Here is a 26,681-nt window from a genome sequence, read left to right on the forward strand (position 1 = left end):
TTCCAAGCCGCGCCGGTTGCGCATCCGCATCGGCGCTGGCAGTCAAACGGCGCCGCCGACATCTTGGACTTGACTAAGACCTTATGTGAATGAAGAGCTTGAAAGTGCCTCCCGATAATGTTTTTCTTTGCTTTATTACAAAAGTGGCAGATGGAAAAAAAAGTGCGAGCCCAGAGTGGCCAAAGCAAAGCCATCATTTTTTGTCCGCTTTGACTTTGGGGCTAAAGAAGGACGACATTGTCTTCATGCCACTCTTGTCTACCTTGGCCAGGTGCTTCTGCGCTGCTGTCATCTTCTTGGCCGGCTGCAAAAGAGACCAAGAAAACGTCGCTCCAAGAAACGACAAGGACACAATCGCAGATGACAAACAAAGGCGGCGGACTGTGTTGACGACACTCACTTTGCGAGCCAAATCTCCGCTGTTGAATTTGCTGTAGTCGTCTAACGCTTCCACCGGCTTGTCCGACAGTTTCCGCTTCTGCCGATCGAGGGGGGACAAAACGTCTTTTAGAGTGTGTGGACAATGTCTATAGCGCCGGTGTCAAAGTGAAGGCCCGGGGGCCGAACCTGGCCCGCCACATCCTTTTATTCGGCCCGTGAAAGCAAATCAAACTTGTGGAATTTGGTGTGACGGGAAACGCTTCAAGACCAGGACAGACGCTCCCCAACTTGCAAACGAGATACATTCCAAACAGTCGTTCGTGAGGTGAATTTGTTTGTAAGTTGCTATATTTTGTATGGAATGGATGTTTAAGGCTTGTGTAAGTAACCTGGATTTGCTTTGTACTGAAAAGTAAACATTGAATAAAATGTATGCTCTTCAAACATATGTACGTGTACAACTGGAGACGAGACTACGAAAATGTTCATATGTACCGTTGTTTGTAACTGGAATGTTCGTAAGTAGGGGAGCGTCCGTATGTAGATTTGCATGAAACTACAAAATACTGCACCTTTGAAGCGGGTTCGGTCTCCTTTGGACTCGTGAGCTCTGGTAACCTGCGTGGCGATAAAAGGGGAATGGTGGAAATGCGTGTTTGTCAAGATGTGTGTCTTATGTGCGGGCAAAGGTTACCTACCGCAGGTGACGGCGGAGGTCCTCGCTCAGGTCTTTGCTGATGTATTCCGAGATCAGGCCGTGGGCGTAGCCAAGGTAGTCTTCTGAAATGGCCATGCAACCAAATCGTATTTGCGGCGCTTCAATCATCTGATTGCCAATCAACAATCTGATTGCCTTTTCCAGCTACTCCCCTCAGGCAGGCGCTACCGATCCATGCGCACCAAATCCAGCAGACATTTAAACAGCTTCTTCCCCCAAGCCATTAACTCTTTGAACTCTTCAACAGTAGCCAAAATGGAAGTGTATAGTGCCACTTAGCAGTTTTTTTTTTTTGACAACGATACTAGTGCAGCGTGTTCTACCGGAAACAAATTCCTTGTATGTTCTACATACTTGGCAATAAAGATGATTCTGATTCTGATCACCTTGAGAGTTTCCAAAGGCGCTTAGAAATTAAATGCATTATTGTGATTAAAAGATCATCGATTGGTCTCGGAAGAAAACTACAAGTACCTCTGAAAGATTAATAATACATTTCATTTCTAAGCGCCTTTCAAAACTCTCAAGGACACTTTACAGTCACGGGATATTTTTTCTGCGGGTGAGCAGCGGCAGCCACACGCGCCAGCCAGCGTTCAATCAAGTTAAAAAATAAAAACTAATCTTGTGTGAGTGGGAAAAAAAACAGAGCTGAATCCAAAATAGATCCAAAGAAGATAGTATCAGGTTTCTTAAGCTGCATTGAATGTTTATGTAGTCCTAAATCAATTCTGTGGGTCCTGGAATTGGAGTGACAATGACAAAAACCCTGGCACTGGAGTGGACGCCTTTTTGCACATTGTCGCGCAGTGAACGAGTGAACTATTCTTTTCACAAGAGAAAAACGGTTACCCTGGCTTGAATCTGACTCTTTGCCTGGAATGTATAAGGAGGATTTGACCCCCTCCCCCACAGAGATGTTCTTTTTCTGAAGCACAAGAACAATTTTCTCCACCTGTAGCAACACAGGCAAATTGAACACGAATCGTCACAAAGATGGACTGTTACTGAGTTACGGAGGGAGGATGTACCTTCTTCTTTAACCAAGCCATTGTTTTGTCTTGACTGTATCGGTGAAATGTATGGCTTCCCATCTCTGGCGAGAAAAGAAGAGTGAGGCCCGCTTCCTTTTCCCTCTTGGCAAGCGATCAGCCGCTTCACCTTTTTCATCTGCAATGTGATGATGCACGGAGGCCAAGGAAGGCCCGCAGCTCAGCAATCGGCTACAGGCCGGAAACTCTCGGTCCTTGATCATTTGATCCAGCCGCTGGAACTTTCCCTAAAGGCACACCACAGGGCACGGTGAAAGAATCTCTTCTTTTCTTGTTTTTTTGATGGACCGCAAAGTGATTGGCTGGCAGACAACAGATGTGTGCAGTGAACAAATGTCACTCGCTTGAAAAACAAAGATACATTATTAGTAGCAAGTAAACAGGGAAATGCTACACAACCGGACATGTGATTTTCTGCCCGCAGAACAATAATTTGCCACGGCAAAGGAGATTCGCCGGGTGAAGGTGAATGATCTCTTACTTCTTTTCCAGATTTGATCAAGTATGGCAAAATGAGAAAAAGCGGATCCATCTGCGTGACAAATAGAAGCCTGCCATCTGTGTGAAACACAAGTAGCGATTGACCAAAGACCGACGAGAAGTAAGTCATCCTGAATGGATTTCCATCAGATTGATGAAAGCAATGACCTCTCTGGACTCTCTGCCCAACAAACCAGGAGCGGAAATCTTCTTCAAATGCTTTGACTTCGTACAGTTGCAAGTTGCCGCTGTCGCCGCTCAGCATGTAGAGGGAAGCTGCACCTGCATCAAAAAGGTACTTTCAATATTTGTTGTGTTTCTCCCCCCCGTGATAACACTTGTACCATCCTCTCTATGTAAACCTTGTTTCCCATGACCGGGTTGGACAATTTGTACGGTTTCGGTGTAATTTGAACAAGTCACCACTTATACGTATGGCGTGCATTCAAAATCTGTACATTTTCCATCCGTGATGTTTTTGTCCTCATTTTGATGTTGTCGCCGTTACGGCACCGAGGCGATGCACTCAATTGGTCTGTCACTGTTTGATCCCCAGAATCTCGCTTGCTATTAGCATGAAAAGCTACACGCCTATCAAGGACCAATTTTTGCCTCGAAACAAAAACACACACTCATCGGATTCTATGAGGAAAGCGGAGGTGTCGTTTTGCCAATTTGTTGCCCAACGCAACCGGCCTGCAAATGTTGCCGATCACTTTTCAGAATTCACAAAATAAAGATTAAAAGATTGCATCGTTAAGTTAACTTTATCAATTTTTGTTGACCAACTTATTGTTAATTATGCACTGTAATTTTACTCTAGTTTATGGACCTGTGAACTGCGATTCTGTCTGCGTAATTGATAAACAGTGAAATGTCCATGCAAAGTTCGATTTTCAGACAGTGAACCTGCATTTTATCTCGTCAGAAAAATGAACAGTGATAATAGGAAATCAATGGGAGTCGACAGAGTCACAAACGAACTGAATTGCGAGCTGAAGTGGAACCATCAAAAGAGATGATTGATAGTGCTCGATAATTACAACAAAAGTCATTCCTCAATTTTACAATTCATCATGCAGCTTTAGACATTGTTATTTGATTGAACCAGGCTATATACCAATAAATAAATAAAATTTGTCATCGTTTTGTCAGGGCGGACGCCATTATTTGTAAGCTTGACAAGAGAAGAGGGTTGAGCGGCCCGGAAGGTGCAGACGGACTGGAGGGAGGTTCTACCTGTGGCCGGATTCCGGAGCCTCACAAAGGTCGGCTCGTTGTCCTTCTTCTGGCCGTCGACAGCGGAATCTCCAAGAAAAGTCAGGTTGGTGACCGTTCAAAGTTAAAAGCGCCATGCAAACCTTGTGCTAAGTAACTAAAAAAGTGGCGGATTTTTTTTTGGGGGGGGGGAAGCAGCGACGCCTCCGTGGTACGCTAGCATGCTAGCATACGAACGAACGAAACCATGTTAAAGGCACGGTCTGTTAAGCTAGTTAGGCCGGGCCTCGTCAACACTTGTAAAGATAGTAGTGTCCAGTCCAGTAGTTACCTGCAGCAATCGCAACCCAGCTATCGTTCTGCACGTTCGGCGTTCGCTTCTTTTTGGAGGCCATGGTGAAACGTGGGACCCCGCAGATAAATGCTTTAGACTTGTCACACTATGTGTAGATTTGCAATTATTTATTTCCAAATATCGACAAAGAAGCAGATTTTATCAAGGGTTGGGGTCTTATTGTTTTATAACAAGCTCTCGGAAAAGGCGCCTCGATCCGAGAGTCTGAACACCCGGATGTTGCTCACAAGCGGGGTGGGTGGGGGTAACCAAAGTTGGGTCTTTACTAGCTTTTTTTTTGTTCGCTCTTTTTTGTTCAGCACATTTCGAGTTGCTTGAATTTGCTCAAAAAGATTTTAAAATGTGTTTGTGCGTCATGGTTTGGATTAAGTTAACACAAACTATTTAACCACCGTGTTGTCATGTTTCCCCCTTTGTATCATCCCGTGGAATGTACTGTCGTGACGTCACATTTCGCGTCCGGGTTTCTCCGCAAAGGCACATCTTTCTACCCCTCCCAAAAGAATGTAAAATAGAAATAAAAAAAATCAAATATCCATATTTTTACCCGTTTCCCTGTCAATTGTATTTTTTATCATCTTCACAGATATTTTCTTATTTTAGATACGTGTGTTTTATCGTGGAATCACAAATGTAACTAAGGATCAAATCACTCGTTAAGATATAAATAAAAAAAATCGTAAAATATCCATATTTTAACCCGTTTTACTGTCAATGTTATTTTTTAGAATGTTCACTGTTAATGTGTTTTATTTTAAATACATTAGTTTGATGGTGAAATCACAAATGTCGCTAAGAATCAAATGACTGATATTATATTGTTAAATTTGAATAGTGATATACAACATTGGCAATGTCAATAAAATAAAAAAAAAAACGAAAAAAGCCACATTTCTTAAGAAGTGTGTTCCATATCTTTTATGGATGAACAACCCATGTCGGTGTGGAAAATGCGTGACTCGCAAACTTCCCCCACATCCCACACGTGTCCATCATTTGGAACAATGAATCTATTCTTCAATGAAAAGCACAATAATGGTCATATTAAATTGAGAATAGCATTATTTTTGCAAAGGGCTAATTGAACGGTGATGGTCAACGCCTCATTTATTCAAATGATCTAATGGAAAAAAAACCCAAAACATTTCCCTTTGTGGTTCAAGAATGTCACTCTGTCATAAACTTGAATGACTGAATGCAGCCAGCGGTCGCTAATTGATGGAAATAATTGTGCTGCCCTCCGTGGTTCCGCAGAGATCAATCAAGTACAAATCCCTCCTCTCTACCACATTTGACCCCCTTTCCTGTTGGAACAAACGAAAAGTCACGAGTGGCAAATCGAATCACACAATCCAATTTATTGTGATCCTTTCAACAACAACAAAAAAACAGTCAACAACAGGCGGGATCAGATCGGCAAAGACAGTCGAGGCTACTTTGACAGAGACGTTTGACTTCTCGGATGCGTCTTGCACAAAAACAAGCGCTTGATGTGTTTCCAGATGAGTTTCATCTTCACTCCGTATATGATTGGATTGAACAAAGGATTATACACCACGATTTGGAGAGTCATAATCAGCCGCAGCGTTTTGGAAAGATCCGACTCCAGTCGCGCGACGATGACATCAAAAGCGCACAAGCACGAGAAACTAAATAAAACCATCAAGTGGGGCAAGCACGTCTCGGCTGCTTTCTTGCGCATTTCCCCGCAGCTGCGATAGGTGGCCAGGAAGATCTTGACGTAGGTGAAAAGAATAAAGAGCACGGGGACGAGTGTGATATTTGTGAGAACGAGCAAACCCCACACAGTGAGAAAACGGGGTTTGGCGCAGAAAAGTTTCTGGATGGAATTGTTGCAAAAAATTCCGGCTAATGTCCAGCGGCACATTTTTTGCTTTGCGCTGACGACGGTCGCCACCAGTACGTGACAGGCAGGGAGAAACCACGCCGCGGCCAAGAAGATGGCCACATTAGTTGCGCTCATGGTGGCGGAGTAATGCAGCGGCCTGCAAATGGACACGTACCTGTCGAAAGCCATGGCGGACAATAACAAGAAATCCGAACCGGCGAGGGAATAAAAGATGAAATACTGCAACATACAAGCGGCGCGTGAAACGCTCTGGTTCGCGGACAAGACGTCCGCAATGAGTTTGGGGTAAATGGCCGTGCTGAACAAAAGCGAGTTAAGAGACAAAGCGGCGATGAAAATATACATGGGCTCGTGAAGGTTGCGGCGAATCCAGATCAGACAAATGATGGTGCCGTTACAACACAGGATGACAGCGTAGAGGAGCAACAAGAGTACAAAGTAAACATAGCCATACTTAGCCACGTCGACATAGCCGCCGATACTTATCAGGGCGTGCGTCCCGTTCATCCCGCCCCGTTCGCCTGCGCGCTGCGCAATGGCGTCGGGGCTTTTATGATGGCTGCTCGCCCTCTACGGAGCTCATTAATTAAGAGCCGCCCGCTGTCACGTCAACAAACTTGTTGTTGTTGACTTTCTACCAGCCGTAGTGTGGCAGTCGTCACCTGTCTGTCACGACGGACCGCTTGCCATTCGCAGGCCTGTGATCACGCCGAAAGGTCAAACGATGCCCCCGAAATCACAATTTGCCGCACGCCCTCATTCAGGTCACACTCGGGTCACTTTTTTCACCCCATAAAGCCTTTTCAAAGTCATACTTTTTCCCCGTGAGTATTATGATATTTCTATACTATAGCCCGCGATGGGAAGAAAAGAGCGCCGATGCGTGTGTGGAACTGTCGCGGATTTACGTGGGACAGGAAACGTGAGACAGTCTGTTTTCGTCAATGGATGCTACGGCTGCGTGTTTGCTTGTAACATACGTGCACATTTCACCGTGACTTCCTTGAACCGTTGGTGAAAAGGAAGCTTTGATCCTCTGTCGCATGAAGCGGTTCTAGATGAAAGAGGAGAGGAGCAAGGCGTCTCCCCCAGCAGTGGATCGGGGACGCCGTGGGGGAACGTGCTCGTCTACCGTCGAAAGCAAACAAAGTTTGGACTTGAAGATGGCGCGGCGACAGTGGCTGCCTTGACAGCATCTCCTGTCGTTTGTCTTTCTACTTCTTCATTTTGCATTTCAAGCTTTATTTCAAGGATGACACGGCAACACGGATGACGCTTGCCGTGTTTTGTATTCGATCTAAACGGGAAGCTTCTAGTGATGCGGCTAGGAGGTTTTTGGATCTGTCAGACGACGTCTTTCATTCTCTATTTTGTGTTTGCTTGTGCATCGTGTGGTTTTGAACAACTTTTGCTGCACTCGTGTGATGTTTTCGAAAAGTCACAATCCGTTTGTGCGGACACACGGATACGCGTTGAACTTTTCACGGCGTTTGCATATTGTGTCGTTAGCGCTATGTTATTACATATTGACGTGGTAAAAATGGAAGTCGCGAAATAAGACAAAACTCCCTGTTTTGGCAAAGTTTAATACTATTTGCATTGACGCCGCTAAAATGGTTGAAAAAAGGGAAGCCGAGTGGCCGGCAATGGCCCTCCCGCGCAGAGCCCGGCGGATTAATTAGACCGGAAAAGGTGATGTAAGGATGCGACGATAACAAGAATAACAAGGTCGGCCTCAGGGGGGCGCTCATTAGGATCCCGTGGTCACTCTTATTCTCTCTCGTGGGACCTTGTTTTTGACAAACAAGTCAAATCTCTGGACGGTGCCACCAAAACAAATGACCTATTATCACCTGAGGTAATGATGCGAATAACAATCGGCATATTCTTCATCCTTAGTTGGAAGGCATCAAGATCATTCATAATCATCATCATCATCATACGTTTCATTGCTAAGTGCCTTTGAAAAGTCTTCAGGTCAGGCCTCGGATGCTTAACCAAACACTACGCGCGCGACTGCTCAACAATCTCAATTCTCCTATTGGTTCCACAAAATTTGTAAATCGTCTCATCAGATGTGACGAGCCAACCAAAGTTTTAAACCCATGCGTGTGTGGAACTGTCGCGGCTTGAAATTGAAGCGGATTTATATGAGACGGGAGATTTGAGGCCATTTCTTTTCACCAATGGATGCGACAGCTTCATGTTAGCTTTCAATATTTAGCTTGTAGCAGGATTTCACCATGACGTTCCTAATCCACTGGTGAAAAGGAGGCTTTGATCCTCTCCTCTTTCACCGAGAACTGCTTCATGCAACAAAGAGGGTGGAGAAAGTGCTTAAGACCCAATGACTGTATGTGTCTTTTGTCTTATGCATTGTTTGTTAGTTCGTTTTTTTGTCCTTTCTTTTTCCTTTCATAACTTTGCTGCTGTGTTACTTCCGGGTAGAGTGAACGCTGGCGTGAATGGTTGCCGCTGCTCACCTGCACAAAAAATCCAATGACTGTAGAGTGTCCTTGAGAGTTCTGAAAGGCGCTTAGAAATTAAATGTATTGCTATTATTATTATTATTATTATGTGCATTATTTGTTATTTTGTTGTTGTTTCACTTCAAGATGGCGCGGCGAGAGTGGCTGCCTTTACAGCAACTCCTGTATTTTATTGTTCTACTTCTTCCTCTTCCTTTCATAACTTTGCTGTTGTGAAATCGACATCATTTCTCCACCGCCAGACTAATAAAGGCGAATCCAATCCAGTCAAAGTCAAGGGCCGAGGGCCAAATGTGGCCCGTAAAAGCAAATCAAAGTTCCATGCTGCTTGCTAAGGTCCGAAGCAACATTTCCAAACGAATCCAATCACAATACCAGTCGTTACTGTTGACTTGAAATTTGAAAAGGAGTTCCTCGTTCATTTGTTGTGCGCTCGTATCTGTCATACGTGGAGGGGATGAAACATTCTAATGGCGTCGTCAAATTCATAACGGCCCCCGAGAGGAAAGCCTAAATACAAGGTGGCCCGCAGCAAAAAATGACTTTGATAGCCTTATCTTAATTAAGCCTTAGCAATCCACGTATTTCAGCTATCACCCAATCGCATGTCAAATGTTTCCTCCTCGCCGGTTGGTTGGCCCCCAATAATCTTGTCTGAGCGGTTGATCAACGCCAAACGTGTTGCAAGCAACTTAAACTTAACGCCTTCTACGTCAAGCCGCGGCACGTTGTATGCCACGACAGGTCTGGCAACGAGTGTCGGCGGCCACCGACTCCGTTGCCCCCCGTAGAACAAGTCGTGTCGCGCGTCACCCCAGCCTCTACTCTCGTGCCTGATAATGCCTTGTACGGATTTGGTCAACTTTTCCATAGTTGGATTGGATGTACCTTTATTCGCCTCGCAGCGGAGACATTGACATTTCGCAGCGGCAGAGTGATGAAAGGAAAAGAAGAAGTAGGAAAACAACATACAAGATCTGCTGAAAAGGCAGCCACGCCCGCGGCGCCATCTTGAAGTCAGGAAAAACAGACAAGGTAAACACAACACAAAGACACAGTCGTTCATTCTTCAGCACTTGCCGTACCCTCTTTGTGACATGAAGCAGTTCTAGATGAAAGAGGAGAGGGTCAAATACGTATATTATATGATTGTTTGATAATTGTATCTTTTACTTCTATCTTCTATTTGGAAAAGCTTTTGATAGTATCTACGGAGTCTCCCAATGTCCAATAATGCACAGTCAACTTCACATGATGGGCTGCAGGGAATAATAACGCTAAACGCAAATAAGATAGATGTACGTACACACAACAGGAAGCCGACGATAAACTAGCCAATGTCCTGACGGTGAAGCAGAATTTCAGACACTTCCTTCGTCATCCCGGAGGTGCGCTCACGTCTTCAACTGGCCGGCAAAAGTCTATGAGCAGATCCACATCATTAGAGGACTTGTATTAAAAGCTATTGATGACAAACGACTTGGATTTTCTTCTGAAGATCATCTCCTCGGCGGTTGAACGTTTTGCCCGATGAGTCTGGTCTTTTTCCACGACAAATGATCTGTTTGGATGAGGAAGCGAGCCTCCATTCACACAGTTTACCTTCATTTGTTTTTTGAAGCGTTCTCTCTCAGTCTGTCATTGTCTTCATCGGCCCTCACGCATCACGCATGCATTGCGGACTTTTTCAACACTCGGTCAGGAATTTGCCGCAGATTCAACCATTCACTTATCCTATTGAACTTCGCCTCCGTGTTTTCTTTTCCAATTCTTTGTCAGTCATCAAAGTACGTACGTACGTACGTACGTGAGACAACCCAATCCCAGTGAAAAAGTACCAATCCGTCATTGATCAGAAAAGTATCCTCAAGCTGTTCAAAATCGGAGCACTTTGTTTTCTTTGAATAGGTAGGAGTCCCTCAAAAAATACCAAAAAAAAAAAAAAAACATGACAAGGACAAACATGAAACTTATTTGTGTTTCTGTAAAAAGTGTTGACTTATGGAACAATTGAGAACTATCATTGAATTGCTGGTTCTTGCACGTGGAAAGAGGAGCATTGTTATGACATATATTTCATTTGTGGATGAACATGTGATGATTTTTAGAGAGCGAGGGCTAGGACGAAATTCATTTTTCTAATTCTTCCTACTCCCGTTGAACATGTAAACTGGACAAAACCAAGATAGGTCTTAAACTGTTTTCTTTGATTTTGTTCATGTTTTACATGTAATCCTGTCAATCACTAATAATAATAATTATAATACACTTACTTTCTAGGCGCCTTTCAAAACTCTCAAGGACACTTTACAGTCACGGGATAAGAACATTTTTTTTAATCAGATAAAACAATGAAAGATACAATTGCGTTTTTAATTGGTGAATTTTATTTCTGAAGACAAAAATCAAAATGACCGAATGCTTCCATGCCCCAAAAAAAGACAATCATTTTCATGTGGAATGATGACCCAAGCTTCTTTTCACAGTTTCTGTCAATCAGCCACGCTGCATTTTAAGGCGAGAACATTCTTGCAGTAAGCTATTGCTGGATAGATAACAGAAAGAGCTTTTTTATTCTGTGTAAGAAAATAAACAGGTCAGGATCATAAAACAATAACGAGGCTTCTTAAATGACAGTTTTCATTTAATCGCAAGCGGAACACATTACAACACATCAATCTGAATGTCATGTTTATTATCTTTGACATTTTAGGAAATAAGTGTGAGCGATTCAACGTCAAACGCAATTAATTTGACACAAATGAAATCCCGCTTTCATTGTTATTTGGATGTGATGTTGTGGCGGAACAACTTGTTGATGTGTTTCCAGATTTCTTTCATCTTCACTCCGTATATGATTGGATTGAGGAGAGGACTGTACACCACCATTTGCAACATCATGATCAGGTGAAGCGTCTTTGGAAGCTCCGAGACCGTTTGGCCCACAATCACGTCAAACGCGGCCAAGCAAGCGAAGCAAATTAAAACCATCAAGTGAGGTAAACAGGTCTCAGCCGCCTTTTCCCAGGCTCCGCCGCAGCGGTAATATGCCACCATAAATATTTTCACGTATGTGAACAGGATGAACAAGACGGGGAGAAGCCCAACGTTGAGAAGGACAAAGGCACCATAAATAATCAAAGTTTGTGATCTCACACACTGAAGCTTATTGACGGTATTGTTACAGTAAATGCCCCTTAAAACAAAGCGGCACAATTTTTGCTTTCCATCGATGTAAGTTCCCACAGCCACCTGGCCAGCAGGCAGAAACCAAGCCAAAGCCAAAAAAATGCGGACGTTGCTGGTGCGCATGCTCTTTGCGTATTGCAGAGGCTTGCAGATGGACACATACCTGTCGTAAGCCATGGCTGACAACAGAAAGAAATCGGAACCACCAAAAGCGTAGAAAAAGAACAACTGCAACATACAAGCAGAGTGAGAAATGCTCTGGCGCTGGGACAAGACGTCCGCAATGAGTTTGGGGTAGATGGCCGTGCTGAACAAAAGCGAGTTGACGGATAAAGCTGCGATGAAAATATACATGGGCTCATGCAGGTTCCTGTGGATCCAGATCAGACCAACCATGACGCCGTTCGAGCAAAGGATGACAACGTAGAGTGTCAAAAAGATCACAAAGTAAACATATCGGTACTTCTCCACTTCGACGTAGCCGCCGAGACTTATCAGGACGCCACTTTCGTTCATCGTCTTCCACTCACGTGCACCAACGCGCAGCGGCGGTCAAGAATGGCGACGCCGTCAAGTCTTTTATGATGCTTGGCCAGCCTCCACGGAGCTCATTAAGAGCCGCTGTCATGTCAACAAAGTCCCCAAAGTCCTTTTTGTCTCCGTGTTTTTCGTGGACCCGTCCATCACGTGGAACAGGCTCAAACATTTGTTGGACGTCATGTGTCCATTGTGGTAGAATATGATATGATAATAATAATAATACATTTCTTTTCTAAGCGGTGGATAGCAATCATGGAGTCAAAGGTCAAAGAAGAGTGCCAAAAATATGCTGATGCTACTCGTTTATGGGTTGCAAAATCAGTCCTTTTCCACATTGGAATTTTTGAACCCCAAGATATCCAGGAGCAAATATTTCATAGAGTTTTTTATATACAGTAAAGTCTTGTTATATCGATATTCTCGGGAGTCCGAAAAAATATCGATATAACCGGGACTATCGATATATCCGACCCTGCGCGCATGTAACTTTCTCCTTGCGTTCATAGAAATAGTATCGTAATAAGCGGTACTATCGATATAATCGATATGACGAGAATTTATTTATATATATATATATATATATATATATATATCTCCTTGTCTCACCCACCATGGGTGGTGTCTGTCCCCCATTTTTAGCTCGGGTCCTCTACCAGAGGCCAGGAAGCTTGAGGGTTCTGCGCAGTAACCGTGCTGTTCCCAGCACTGCGCTTTTCTGGACCGAGATATCCGATGTTGTTCCCGGGATCTGTTGCAACCACTCGTCGAGTTTGTGGCTCACTGCCCCGAGTGCTCCGACCGCCACAGGCACGACTGTCACCTTGACCTTCCAGGCTCTCTCCAGCTCCTCTCTGAGCCCTTGGTATTTCTCCATTTTCTCAGGTTCCTTCTTTTTGATGTTTCCATCACTCGGGACCGCTACATCCACGACAACGGCTTTCTTTTGCCCTTTATCTATGACCACGATATCTGGTTGGTTGGCCATTACCATCTTGTCAGTCTGTATCTGGAAGTCCCACAGGATTTTTGCTCGGTCATTCTCCACCACCTTGGGAGGTGTTTCCCATTTTGACCTTGGGGTTTCCAGTCCGTACTCCGCACAGATGTTTCGGTAGACTATGCCAGCCACCCGGTTATGGCGCTCCATGTAGGCTTTCCCTGCCAGCATCTTACACCCTGCAGTTAACACAACCTACACCTTGGGTCTTGTCTGGTGTGGTATATCCCTGCCTCGATGGCTCTGGTGTTCAGGGCCTGCTCTTGGGCAGCCAGGATGAGTGCCTCTGTGCTGTCCTTTAGGCCAGCCCTCTCTAGCCACTGATAGGACTTCTTGAGATCAGCCACTTCTGCTATGGTTCGGTGGTACATCCCGTGCAGGGGCTTTTCCTCCCATGATTGTCCCTCATCCAGCACCTCATCCTCTGTTCCCCATTGTCTGAGACATTCTCTGAGTACATCATCCGTTGGAGCCTTCTCTTTGATGTATTCATGGAGCTTGGATGTTTCATCCTGGACAGTGGCTCTCACACTCACTAGTCCCCGGCCTCCTTCCTTGCGGCTTGTGTACAGTCTCAGGGTGCTGGACTTTGGATGGAACCCTCCGTGCATGGTGAGGAGTTTTCGGGTCTTAACATCCGTGGTCTGAATCTCTTCCTTTGGCCACCTTATTATTCCTGCAGGGTACCTGATCACTGGCAGGGCATAGCTGTTTATTGCCCGGGTCTTGATCTTGCCATTGAGTTGGCTTCTGAGGACTTGCCTCACCCACTGGAGGTATTTGGTCGTAGCCGCTTTCCTTGTTGCTAGTTCGAGGTTGCCATTGGCCTGTGGTATACCGAGGTACTTGTAGCTGTTTTCAATGTCTGCTATTGTTCCTTCAGGGAGTGAGACCCCTTCAGTGTGGACTACCTTGCCCCTCTTAGTCACCATCCGACTACATTTCTCCAGCCCGAATGACATCCCGATGTCACTGCTGTTGATCCTGGTTGTGTGGATCAGGGAGTCTATGTCCCTTTCGCTCTTAGCATACAGCTTTATGTCATCCATGTAGAGGAGGTGACTGATCGTAGCTCCATTTCTGAGGCGGTATCCATAGCCTGTCTTGGCGATTATCTGGCTGAGGGGGTTCAGTCCTATGCAGAACAGCAGTGGGGAGAGTGCATCACCTTGATATGCCACATTTGATGGACACTTGCGTTAGTGGCTCATCGAGTTTGCAACGAAGGCTCTCAGGGTCCTGTTGACCTTATACAACTCCAAGCATTCAGTGATCCATGTGTGTGGCATCGAGTCATATGCTTTCTTGTAATCAATCCAGGCTGTGCACAGGTTGGACATGCAGTCTTGTGCGACTGTTCTGTCAACCAGCAGCTGATGTTTGGCACCTCTAGTATCTCTAACAATGCCTTTCTGTGCTTTGCTCATGTATTTATCCACGTGTCCACTTATCTTAGCCACAATGATGCCTGACATGAGCTTCCATGTTGTGGAGAGACAGGTTATTGGCCGATAGTTGGAAGGAACTGCATCCTTTGAGGAATCCTTCATGATCAGGATTGTTCGCCCTTCGGTTAGCCATCCTGGGTGAGTCCCATCCATCAGCAACTGGTTCATTTGTGCTGCTAGGCGCTCATGGAGAGCTGTGAGTTTCTTTAGCCAGTAGGTGTGGACCATATCCGGGCCTGGTGCGGTCCAGTTTTTCATACCTGAGACTCTTTCTTGTATATCTGCCGCTGTGATGGTAACTGGGTTCTGTTCAGGGAGGTTGCTGTGCTCCTCTTTCAGAGTCACCAGCCATTGTGCACTGCTGTTATGTACGACCTCCTTCTCCCATATGCCTTTCCAGTATCTTTCAGTTTCCAGCCTTGGAGGGTCTGCTCTGCTGTTAGAACCCTGCCACTGAGCGTACACTTTCGCAGGTTGTGTTTTGCGAACAGCCTGTTTATTCTTCTGGCCTCATTATCTTTCGTGTACCTCTTTAGGCGACTGGCCAAGGCCTGGAGCCTTTGTTTGGCAGTTTCGAGTGCTTCAGGTATGGTTATCTACATGTACCTCTTGGGTATTGGCCTTTTATTCACACCTCTGTGGGTCTCCGTCAATTGACTCACATCTTTCCGAGCCGCCTTGATCTTGGCCTCCAACCGTCTTTTCCATGGTGGGTAATGGATCTCGTGGCTCTCATGGTTGCTCTTGTAGCCAAGCATCTCTAGGATCACTGATGCTGAAGCGTATATCAGCTCATTGGTTCGTTGGATCGTTCCGGTCGGGATCGTTCTCAGTGCTGCATTCACAGTTTCCATAAGACTTTCAGGTGGTACTTCACATAGCCGTTGTAATCGGTTTCTTAGTTGCCCAGTTTCATTCAGGTGCTGCTTCACTCAGCATTTCATTCATTTTGGCTGGCTTCCCAATCTCTGGTTGAACCTCTTCCTGTGATGTGGCAGCCTGGGGCCCTTCACCTCGGAATTTGTGTTGTACCTCATCAATCTCAAGTTGTGATAGCAACACACTGAGCTACTAGTTGTTTCGTGGTCAACCGTGACTGTGGGTTTCGAAGTAACCATTCAGCCACCATTCTCCGCATGTAACCCCTCTGACTAGGGTTGCTTGAGTAGTAGCATTCCAACAGAGCCATGTTATTGCATCTCGTCCATCTCCGCTTTGTTCCAGTAGCCCATTTTTCATCAAGGTGCTCTGGTTCCCCAGCACCCGACGCAGACCTTGTTTGGCCGGGTGACGTGAACTGGAATCGTATCTAGAAAGTTCGAAGTATGTGATTAGTTTGTAGACGAGATACTATGGCTCAGACGTAGTCTGTACGCGAGCTTAGAACTTACATGTGAACGTTGTAATGTGCGCATCTGAGATCGGTACTGTCGAAGTCTTGTGAGTCCATTGACGATTCGGATCAGTGATCGTTACGAGTGAACCGTTGGGCTAGCTATGGCATTTTGATGACATGAGTTCAGGTATTTGCGCTGCACGGTACATGATGCATCTCGATGATTCATCAGATCACGTTCAGCCAGTAGCTCTGAGCATCTCAGCACAATGAAGTTTGCACTTACGATGTATTGCAATCATGAATTGAACTCTTCCTACATGCAGTACTAGATTAACTGAATCAAGATTACTGACATTTATAGCAACGATTCTTGATAATCATTGAAGTATTAGCATTGCAATTATAAAGTAATTCAATTACGATGCTAAGTTACTAATTCATAGTACTTTTCATGGAGATGCTGAAGCTCTTGAATGATGTTATAGTAATAAGACTTAGATATATAGATATAGTATAGTCAACAATGTTTCGTAACAGTAAGAATCGTATTACACGTTTAACTATCAAGGAATCTAGTTCTATTGAAATGCACTGACATGCACGTGCATAAGGATCATCATAATGATGTATATGAGGAATCCAATGCATAAGTCTTACGAATGTCTCATCAGTTAATGCTGAACACTGAGTGCATGTGAGTCAAACATTCTGACAATGTTCATGCATAAGAACATGTGCTACGTGAATCTAAACGATTGACTGTAACGACTTTCATCAAGTGCTTTAACAGACGCATGTTGCTCTAACGAGAACAATCGTCCAGAGGAATGAGCTTCGAAGTACTCTTACGAGTATGTTCGACTGTATACGAGTACATGTGAATGTCCATCTCAAAGACAGCCTTGAACTTCGCAATGACCTTGTGATCCTGTGACTGCAATGCTCTCGAGAAGACGAGCCTGCATGTGTTCATGGTACAGGCTAGTCGATCGCAGCACGATTCCGCTAAAGTCACTCGTACATCGAGTACTTGAACACTGTACGCAATGAATATCCACGAGTGTCAGCGCAGTTCTCAGCACGCAAGAATTCACATGGTTGTATCGACAGATTTCGATACATAGTATGCAAATAAACTCAAACGGCATTGCTAGAGCATATCCAGTGGGAGCAAGCATTCTGCTACTAATCAAGGAGAAAAGTTCCCTCTGAAAAAGAGTCTACACTTGAATAGTACATTTGCAGCACAGTGTACTCCTGTCCACAGAATTCCTGTAATGCTACTCTGATGCATTCAAGCCACGCAGATGAGATCATTACTGTAGAACGCATAGTGAGCAGTGTACTGACGTGACAACAGTGTACATTTAGATATTGAAGTTGTGTAATCATGTATCCCAATGATGTCCATGACAGGTCTCTTTGCATCAGGTTTCGAGTGTCAAATCATTTTGCTCTTGCTAGCATTTACATGCGATGATGTTGATCAATTCCTGATTTGTCATAGGCACAGTAGAGAATCATGCTGTCATGCCATGTCATCATCGGACTGTCTTACATTAGCATACGCCGTCAGTAACATGTGTCTTCTACTACAATACAACGGACAAATCGACGAAGTTCTCATGTTCTGTATATCTATGTACACATTAAGACACTGATGATCGATCACGTGGAACTGTATCAATGTCAACGACGTAGAACATGACGTACAAGTCTTCATCAGAATGCTACGAATGGACTTCATGTGACAGAAAGTCAAATGTATGCACAATGATTCAAATAATATTTAATTCAGAATTAACAATGATTTGTACGTAATAATGCAGTAGAAATGTATGATGACCAGCTTATACCATAGTACAATAATTTGCTTTCGCAGATGAATGACTAAGAGTCAGTGCCAAGTTACGCACTGAAGAGATACAGTATTGGCTGATCGAGTCACAAGTCCATGTAGTCTTGGCACTAGAACATGCAAGAGTCGGTATGTGCACGAATTAGAGTGGACTCTTCAATAGGATACAATGGTATTTGAGTGACGACTCCGGTACGCTCTGCATGCAGATCAACGATACCATTGTAGTTGTGCTCAAGTTACCTGTAGTGCCGTGCTGAGTGCGTAGATTGATGAGCACGGACTGATCCGTACTACAAGTTTGCTTCTTGTACTTTGACGCTATGTAATCTATAACATCAATTGTACAGGTTAGGATACAAGTTGATACTTACAGAGTTGCTAATTTATCAGATCGCATTAATACAGAGTTGTAATAACGCTTCGAGTGTCTATTGTACTAGCTATGATCATCGAGTTACACAATGAGCTACAGTCTGTTAGTACTCGGTTAAGCTGTTTTCCATCGCAATTACAACTGATTGCTACAGACGTTTGAATTCAGCTTTACTTATAGCTCTAGTAGTCGTGACGCAATGTTCGATTTCGAAGTCAGATCGCCCATCGCTAACTTCGGTTCCAGGTCGGTGACTGTGCGTTTCCACGGACGGGAATTCAAGTGGATCTTTATTGTTGCCGCGACCACAGTTCCCATAATTGGCGCCGATTTTTTTATGTGCTCACGGACTTCTTGTGGACATTGCCAACCGTCGTTTGATTGACGCCATCTCTTTCGCCACTTTTCCGTGTGAGGCCGGAGGGCTCGGGGCGTTAACGCATGCAAATTATTTAACATCGGGTAACGTTTATGAATGCCTGCTGACCGATTATCCGTCGTTAACCACACCCGCCTTTTCCAATGCCGATACTAAACACGGGGTAGAGCATTTCATTCCCACGGTTGGCCCGCCAGTTTTTGCCCGCGCTCGTCGCCTCGGCGCGGCAAAATTGGCAATGGCGAAAGGGGAGTTCGCGACGATGGAGCGCTTGGGCATCGTGAGGCGTTCCAACAACCCGTGGGCCTCACCATTGCACATGGTCCCCCAAAGTGACGGTTCTTGGCGGCCGTGCGGTGATTTTCGTCGGCTTAATAATGTAACCACACACGACCGTTACCCAATTCCGCACATCCAGGACTTTTCCGCACGTTTGGCCGGAGCCGTGATCTTTTCCAAAGTTGACCTCGTTCGCGGTTATCACCAGGTTCCGGTACGGGCAGAAGATGTGCCAAAAACTGCAGTAATAACCCCTTTTGGCCTCTTTGAATTCCTCCGTATGCCTTTTGGCCTGAAGGGGGCGGCACAGACCTTTCAGAGACTGATGGACTCAGTCTTGCGAGGCCTAGATTTTGTGTTCGTCTACCTCGAACGCAAGTACAGTGTTTTCGACAGAGAGTTGTTAGCAGTCTATCTTGCAACGCGCCATTTTCGTTTCCTCCTCGAGGGGCGCCGGTTTACCGCATATCAGAATCAGAATACCTTTATTCGTCCCGCAATGGGGAAATTTGCAGTCCACAGCAGCAATTGAAGAGGGATGGGGTTGGGGTGGGAGTGAAAGGATAGAAAACAAGATATTCTAAGCATAACAAAATAAAAATGTCAACTGTATACTGTGCAAATGTAGATGTGCAAAAAATATGTGGATCACAAACCACTCACATTCGCCATGTCAAAGGTGACTGAACCGTGGTCGGCCCGACAGCAACGGCATTTGCCGGCCATTTCTGAATTCACAACAGACATTCAGCACGTGGCCGGCAAATGTAACCCTGTGGCCGATTGCTTGTCACGCGCGATTGTGTGTCCAGTCCAGCTCGGGGTGGATTTTTCAGAGATGGCCACCGCCCAATCTGAGGATCCGGACATCCACGAACTCAAGGCAGCAGGCACAGCCCTGAAACTTGAGAAGGTGGCACTGTGTGAAGGGGGTCCCGCTCTCCTCTGCGATGTGTCTACGGGTCGCACTCGTCCCGTGGTTCCGCAGGAGTGGCGTCGGCGAATTTTTGATTCTATTCATTCCCTTTCACACCCTGGCGTCCGGGCGTCAGTCAAACTACTTGGGGCCAAGTTTGTCTGGCCTGGGTTACGGAAGGACGTCAGGAAGTGGGCAGCTGCATGCGTGGCATGTCAGCGCGCCAAAGTCCACAGGCACACCCGAGCAAACCTGGAAACTTTTCCAATTCCGGACAGGAGATTTGACCACGTCCATGTGGATCTGGTCGGGCCCCTCCCTCCTTCGCAGGGTTGCACACATCTCCTCACCATGGTCGATCGAACCACTAGGTGGCCGGAAGCAGTCCCCCTGTCCTCCACGACCTCGGCAGATATTGCCCGCGCATTTCTGTCGTCCTGGGTCGCACGTTTCGGCACGCCATCCGATATCACTTCGGACAGAGGCCCCCAGTTTGTGTCCGAGCTCTGGTCGACCATGGCGCAGTCCTTGGGTGTGCAGGTACACCGCACTATGGCCTACCACCCGCAGGCTAACGGGATGTGCGAACGCTTCCACCGGTCACTGAAAGCCGCGCTACGGGCCGCGCTGTCGGACGGTAACTGGGTCGACCAGCTTCCGTGGGTCCTGCTCGGGTTACGTTCGGCCCCTAAAGAAGACCTTAACGCCGCCCCCGCAGAGTTAGTGCTCGGTCAACCACTCCGCGTTCCTGGTGAATTTCTGCCTGAAGCTTCGGGTGCACCTTCATTCCCCCTTTTGCCAGCAGAGCCCCTGACTCCAGCACCAATTCACCACTGCGTCCCCAAAATATTTGTTCCGTCTGCTCTTAGGTCAGCCCGTTTCGTCTTTGTGCGTCACGATGCCCACCGCTCTCCCCTCCGACCGCCGTACGACGGCCCGTTTAGAGTGCTCGAACACGGTGAAAAGAGTTTTGTGCTCGATATGGGTGGGCGGAGGGAGGGAATTTCAATAGACAGGCTCAAACCGGCTCATTTAGTTGCAGGCGAGGACGTTTCGCCGGCCCAGGCCCCACGTCGCGGACGCCCTCCGAAACCTCCAGCCTCACCGCGGCATGCCAGGGTTGAGTGTCGTTCCCCCACTGAGGTCTCGCCCGAATCACCTACACCACCGAAAGACGGACTGCGTAGTCGTTGGGGCAGGCTGGTTAAGCCCCCTGCAAAATTTTCACCTTGACCTTCCTTCTGGGTGTTCTGGGGGGGGGCTGTGTGGCGGGCACTAGGACCAGGCATCTCACCCAGCAGGTGCAGAGGAGGGAGCGGTTCATGTTACTTATATTACACTGCTTATGCTGTTCAGTTCAGATCCACTTGTTAGCCGTTGGAATAAACACGTCTCCACATTTAATCGTGTGTGCTCATTCCTCAACGGCTACATTATTTCCTTTTAATTGTGGCCAATATTACGACGTTACACTTTGCTCAAATGTGATTGAACCATGAAAATTAGAATCCATCAAGCTTTAGTCAGTCGGAGCTCAGTTAATACACGTGTTTATCAAAGCGCTTGAAAGAGCAATTTGACATGAGTTGTAGATGTACGGAGGGAGCTACTGTGGAACCGTGGAGGCCGCTTTGATTTTTTTGCTCATTATTTTGAAGAACCAAACCAAATATCTCGTTTTGGTTCTATTGAACGGACGTGACTTTTTGATTGGCAGGTGCTCGCTTCAAGTTCAAGCTTCTTGTTGTCCAGAGAATTGGCTCGTTTGCCCTTGACGGCGCTCCCGCGACAGCACGCTTTGGCAACTCCTTGCGGCGATCCTGGCCTCCTCATTAACGGCCCCCCTGAGGCGCAACTTGTTTTCACGCTGTCCTTACATCATTCTTTGCTTTTCTAATGAAGCACGCTCATCAGGGCAACAAAGAACACGTCAGCCCCAGTCGCTTGACTCGTAAGACACACCTGACCTTTCTGTCAACTCGACCTCTCAACTCTCCAACTTGTTACACAGTCCTTTCCTTTCACACGCAAACCTAAATGTTGCCTTCAATAGGAAAGATTTCAATATGCAGTATGAAATCTTAAATATTGATCTATCTATCTATCTATCTATCTATCTATCTATCTTTTTTCTGATATAAAGATCGTTATTTTTTGTTTAACATTTCATAGTCAGTAAAGTGACGTTGCCTTAAAAGTAAAATCCAATAAAACATCATTTTATTGTGATTTGGGACATTTAATTCCAATTTATATTCAGAAAAGTCAATGTGTGACGATATTTACTTCAAATCACCTTGGAGGTACTGAATTCTACTGTGAGGGGGTCCAATGGATAAGTGGTTAGGGCGTTGGTCTCACGGCATGGAGGTGAAGGGTTTGATTCCGGGTTTTTGCCTTTCTTTTTGGAATTGGATGTTCTACCCATGCCTGCGTGGGTTTTCTTTGGGTACTCGGTTTCCTTTCAATGACCCAAAAAAAACAAACATCGTAGGTTAATGGAACACTTGTACAAACAAAGTGTGATTGTGAGCACAAATGGTTGTTTTGTCTATGTGTCCTTTGCGATTGACTGGCAACCGGTTCAGGGTGTCCTCGCCTACTTGCCAGAAGACAGCTAGCTCTACCGAGCCTTGTGACGCTCGTGAGGTTCGGAAAATGGACAAATGAGTGAATTGTTTGTTAGTCTCAAATCACGAGGCCAGATAAAAATCCAAAATGTATCTCCCGTGCTCATTTGCTTTGTCTCTTCTCACGTGGTACGATACGACAGCGGACACATGATGTCCCGCAAGTGTTTGAGCCTGTTCCACGTGATGGACGGGTCCACCAAAAAGACGCAGACAAAAAGGACTTTGGGGACTTTGTTGACATGACAGCGGCTCTTAATGAGCTCCGTGGAGGCTGGCCAAGCATCATAAAAGACTTGACGGCGTCGCCATTCTTGACCGCCGCTGCGCGTTGGTGCACGTGAGTGGAAGACGATGAACGAAAGTGGCGTCCTGATAAGTCTCGGCGGCTACGTCGAAGTGGAGAAGTACCGATATGTTTACTTTGTGATCTTTTTGACGCTCTACGTTGTCATCCTTTGCTCGAACGGCGTCATGGTTGGTCTGATCTGGATCCACAGGAACCTGCATGAGCCCATGTATATTTTCATCGCAGCTTTATCCGTCAACTCGCTTTTGTTCAGCACGGCCATCTACCCCAAAGTCATTGCGGACGTCTTGTCCCAGCGCCAGAGCATTTCTCACTCTGCTTGTATGTTGCAGTTGTTCCTTTTCTACGCTTTGGCTTGTTCAGACTCGTTTTTGTTGTCAGTCATGGCTTACGACAGGTATCTGGCCATCTGCAAGCCTCTGCATTACCCATCCGCCATGAGCAGAAGCCATGTCACCGTTTTCTTGGTTTTGGCCTGGTTTCTGCCCGCCTGCCAGGTTGCGGGGGCGACTTTGATGAATGCAAAGCAAAAAATATGCACGTTTGTTTTAAGGGGCATTTTCTGTAACACGTCTGTCAATCGGCTTCACTGTGTGAGATCAAAAACCTTGGTTGCCTATGGAGTGTTCATCTTTCTCAACGTCGGGTTTCTCCCTGCCGTGTTTGTCTTGTACACATATTTCAAAATCTTTGCTGTCGTGTCTCGCAGCTGCGAGGGAGCTTGGAAAACAACCGCTCACACTTGTTTGCCTCATCTGATAGTTTTAGCCTGTTTCACTTTCTTGTCTACATTTGACGTCATTGTGGACAAAATGGAGGCCGAGATTCCAAAGTTGGTTCGCCTGATTATGATGTTGCAAATCGTGGTGTACAGTCCTCTCCTCAATCCAATCATATATGGAGTGAAGATGAAAGAAATCTGGAAACGCATTCAAAACTTGTTCCGTCAAATAACGTAGGTCATTTCCCTGTCAAAGCAATCATTTTACAACACGTTTTGCCTTTTTGGGAAATAGTGCAAGCATGTAAGTGGTTAGTTTGCCTTTGCTTCTTCCTCTCAAAATACTCAACGTTCCAAACAAAGACCAAAATATCAACCACCCTCGTGACGAGCTCAACGACTCACTCGGCGTATGTGATGTTTTTGTCAAACAGGAAGACAAGCGCATGGAATAGGTATCCGGCTTGCTTTAAGAATTTTTACATCTTTTGTATTGATTAGTGTATGAACACGAATGTATAATATGTAGTATTTAAGGGCATATTTCTTTTCTTTCATACACTGTAATATTGACACGACGTTCTTGTCTGAAATGTAAGTCTAATAAAGATGCATGTAAACGCCGATCTGCCCTTTTGTTTCATTTTTACGAGGGCACAGCGGAAAAATACAACTTCTAATCAGAATCAGAATCATCTTTATTGCCAAGTATGTAGGACACACAAGGAATTTGTTTCCGGTAGAACACGCTGCACTAGTATCGTTGTCAAAAAAGTTAGCCATCATCACCTTCCAGTTGTTTCGCTGCGTTCCAAAGTCGTGGCGGCGGGTTGAGGATATTTCGGGCTTTTCCCTGATCCTCCGGTAACTGACCAAAGAGATCATCCGATATTCATTGAGCCTTAATGCGTTGCAGTCTTGACATCGGGCGTGGCGGATGCTCGGAATATGGAGCGTTGGAACAGGACTAAACTTGTACTCTCGACACAATCCAATCTCTGCGTCTGCGGAGGCGAGTGACAATTTGTTGCAGCAAACTGATGTTAACGATTCTAATTTAGGGGCTAATGGGAATGATTTCGGAGCTGTTGCAGCACATTGGGAATCTCCAAAGCAAAGCAACGTGTTGAAGTCGACGCAAGTAAGACATATTATGCAACGTCTGTTCTCTTCACTTTTTATCGGGTCTTGAGACTCAAGGAACTGATAAAAGCTTTAGAAAACAAACAAAAATGACGTGACTCCGCTCACTTTTGGCACACTCGATTTTCAAAACATTTTAACCGTGCGACACAAAGAGGGGCTGATACAAATAAAGTTGGGGCGCAGTGAAATAACGGAAACGGCGACTATCACCAAAAAGTGTCACTTTTCTCTGCGTTTCTGACAGTCTGGGGGCAAAGTCGGCTATGCAAGAGGAATAAAGAAAGAGAAGACGTTAAGTGTAATACTTAGTCTCAAGTCACTAAATGTGTACTACTTGACAAAACGTGCCCTTCGTGATGTGCTTGCATGCGAGCAAACAAGCTTTCCGTCAAGTTTCTTAACATGGCGGATGGCGCCGTGCTTCCATAGTTTTCAACCAAAACATGAACAGCCAGTTTTTGTTACACACACAAGGGATTTGGCCTCTGGTTCAACGCCATGGTGAAACTTTGTCGAAAGCGAACAAAAGCAAGCGTCTGTAAACGTCCGCGTTGAAAGTAATTCATAAAAGGCGCCTCGCCTCTCTCCCAGCAACCGTCAATTCGTCACGGTCGGAGGGGTAGAAATCGCCAGTTTCGCCTTGATGACATTTCTTTTTCTCTTTTTGATAACATTGAATATGCTTCGAATGTGTTTTATACATCAATTCATGTCGATAAAATTGCAAACAATACACAATTTCCTCGTTGCCTCATTTCCCCCTCTCTGTCACAAAGTGATATATGAAGACGCGACGTCAGGTTTGATGTAGTTTTCCCATACGGACGCTAGAGGTCACCCGAGTCCATCGACAAACATTTGGCCCACGTGATGGAAACGGAGTGAAATGTCCTACAGTTTTTTGTATTGAATAGGTGTCAATTTCTCTTTGTGGCCGTGTCAATTCAGACTGTTCAACCATCAGAATGTAAATGACCTAGCATAGCTCTTACATACTGGGCCCACAGTACATTTTCAAGCAAACTGAGTGGAGAATCCTCCGGCCATGATCTGAAGCATTTTGTTCTTGTCATAGATAGTCATTTGATCTATTCCAGTGTCTTCCGACAGTTGGCAGGCAGGAGGCACCCTGAACTGGTTGCAAATCACACGTCGACAGCATTTCAAGCTCAGAATCACACCAATGGACAATTTGGAGCATTCGATCAAGTTCGACCAAGAAATTGGCCTTGTGCATTCTTTTGTCATGAAATTGATTGGATTGCATTTGCCGTTATTAGTCTCACAGTGGAGAAATTTGCATTTCACAGCAGCAAAGTGATAAAAAAGGAATGAAAGCAAAAAAAGCTAAAAGTTTTTGGTCATTGTCAATCGAGGGCAGGGCATGAAGACGACTGGTGTGACTCTTGATGACCTTATGGGTGCTTACGCTCTCGGTCAGCGCAGGATAGGACTGTTAATTCCCGCGTGGTTTTCTGTGGCTCAAATGAGTGACTTTTGGCCTTGAACACTGTGTTTGGGAACCAATTAAGTTCGTAAGCCAAGGTATCACTGTGCGTATGTACCTTTTTCATTTGTGTTGATAACATTCATTCGTAAATCATCTCGGCCTCGGGACTAGTTTTCAAACATCCACTAGATGTCACCAAAACATCTGCTAAAGTCAATAAAAGTGGAAAGCCGCTTGCCAGGGGCAAGATGTGTTGATGCAGAAGTTTGACCACGTGGGGGCGCTCTTGTTGTGTTTTCCTGGGCTGTATGTGCGCTTGAAAGGCAGCCTGGGTGTTGCGAACATCCCTATCTCTCTCTCTCTCTCTGTTTCTGGTGATCCACTACGCGGAAGACCACAGGAGATGCAAAGCCGGAGCAGAGTGCCGAAGTCCAGCCCTCAGAAGACCTCTGTAGCAACTTGTCCAAATCCCTTCCTCCTCCTCCTCCTCCTCCTCATCAGTCGGGATCAAAGCTCAGCACATCGCCACCACCTTCAACT

The 26,681-nt window shown here is 45.6% G+C and overlaps 4 protein-coding genes across 8 annotated transcripts; 1 reads left to right on the forward strand and 3 right to left on the reverse strand.

Moving 5' to 3' along the window:
• Nucleotides 1-115: 115 nt before the first annotated feature.
• rnaseh2b (ribonuclease H2, subunit B) lies at nt 116-4,322 on the reverse strand. Of its 4 annotated transcripts, XM_089003115.1 has the most exons (11): nt 4,181-4,322; nt 3,871-3,939; nt 2,800-2,913; nt 2,633-2,709; nt 2,261-2,378; nt 2,131-2,195; nt 1,952-2,054; nt 1,080-1,161; nt 954-999; nt 401-478; nt 116-304 (listed from the first exon to the last, which is right to left on the reverse strand). In XM_089003115.1, exons 1-11 carry the CDS (start codon nt 4,242-4,244, stop codon nt 194-196), a joined length of 927 nt encoding a protein of 308 aa, XP_088859241.1. In that variant the 5' UTR covers nt 4,245-4,322; the 3' UTR covers nt 116-193. The 4 variants fall into 4 exon arrangements, with proteins under 4 accessions (XP_088859241.1, XP_088859239.1, XP_088859243.1 ...); XM_089003113.1 differs by having other exon boundaries at nt 2,633-2,913; XM_089003117.1 differs by lacking the exon at nt 3,871-3,939 and having other exon boundaries at nt 4,181-4,319.
• Nucleotides 3,825-26,669, forward strand: LOC148894987 (olfactory receptor-like protein OLF4). Of its 2 annotated transcripts, XR_016115838.1 has the most exons (3): nt 3,825-3,955; nt 21,602-24,686; nt 26,535-26,669. XR_016115838.1 is itself a non-coding variant. In XM_089003120.1 (2 exons), the coding sequence occupies exon 2, from the start codon at nt 22,869-22,871 to the stop codon at nt 23,781-23,783; it is 915 nt and encodes a 304-aa protein (XP_088859246.1). In that variant the 5' UTR covers nt 3,825-3,955; nt 21,602-22,868; the 3' UTR covers nt 23,784-26,539. The 2 variants fall into 2 exon arrangements, 1 of the variants encoding a protein (XP_088859246.1); XM_089003120.1 differs by having other exon boundaries at nt 21,602-26,539.
• On the reverse strand, nt 5,637-9,508 carry LOC148894988 (olfactory receptor 6N2-like). Its single transcript, XM_089003118.1, has one exon. It carries the CDS (start codon nt 6,579-6,581, stop codon nt 5,637-5,639), a length of 945 nt encoding a protein of 314 aa, XP_088859244.1. The 5' UTR covers nt 6,582-9,508.
• Nucleotides 9,605-12,284, reverse strand: LOC148894989 (putative olfactory receptor 13C6). The gene is made up of 2 exons (XM_089003119.1): nt 11,920-12,284; nt 9,605-11,607 (listed from the first exon to the last, which is right to left on the reverse strand). Exons 1-2 carry the CDS (start codon nt 12,266-12,268, stop codon nt 11,345-11,347), a joined length of 612 nt encoding a protein of 203 aa, XP_088859245.1. The 5' UTR covers nt 12,269-12,284; the 3' UTR covers nt 9,605-11,344.
• Nucleotides 26,670-26,681: the final 12 nt, after the last annotated feature.

This window comes from Hippocampus bargibanti, linkage group LG08 (genome assembly GCF_051943395.1).
Source record: "Hippocampus bargibanti isolate YZ-2025 linkage group LG08, ASM5194339v1, whole genome shotgun sequence".
Lineage (NCBI taxonomy): Eukaryota > Metazoa > Chordata > Actinopteri > Syngnathiformes > Syngnathidae > Hippocampus > Hippocampus bargibanti.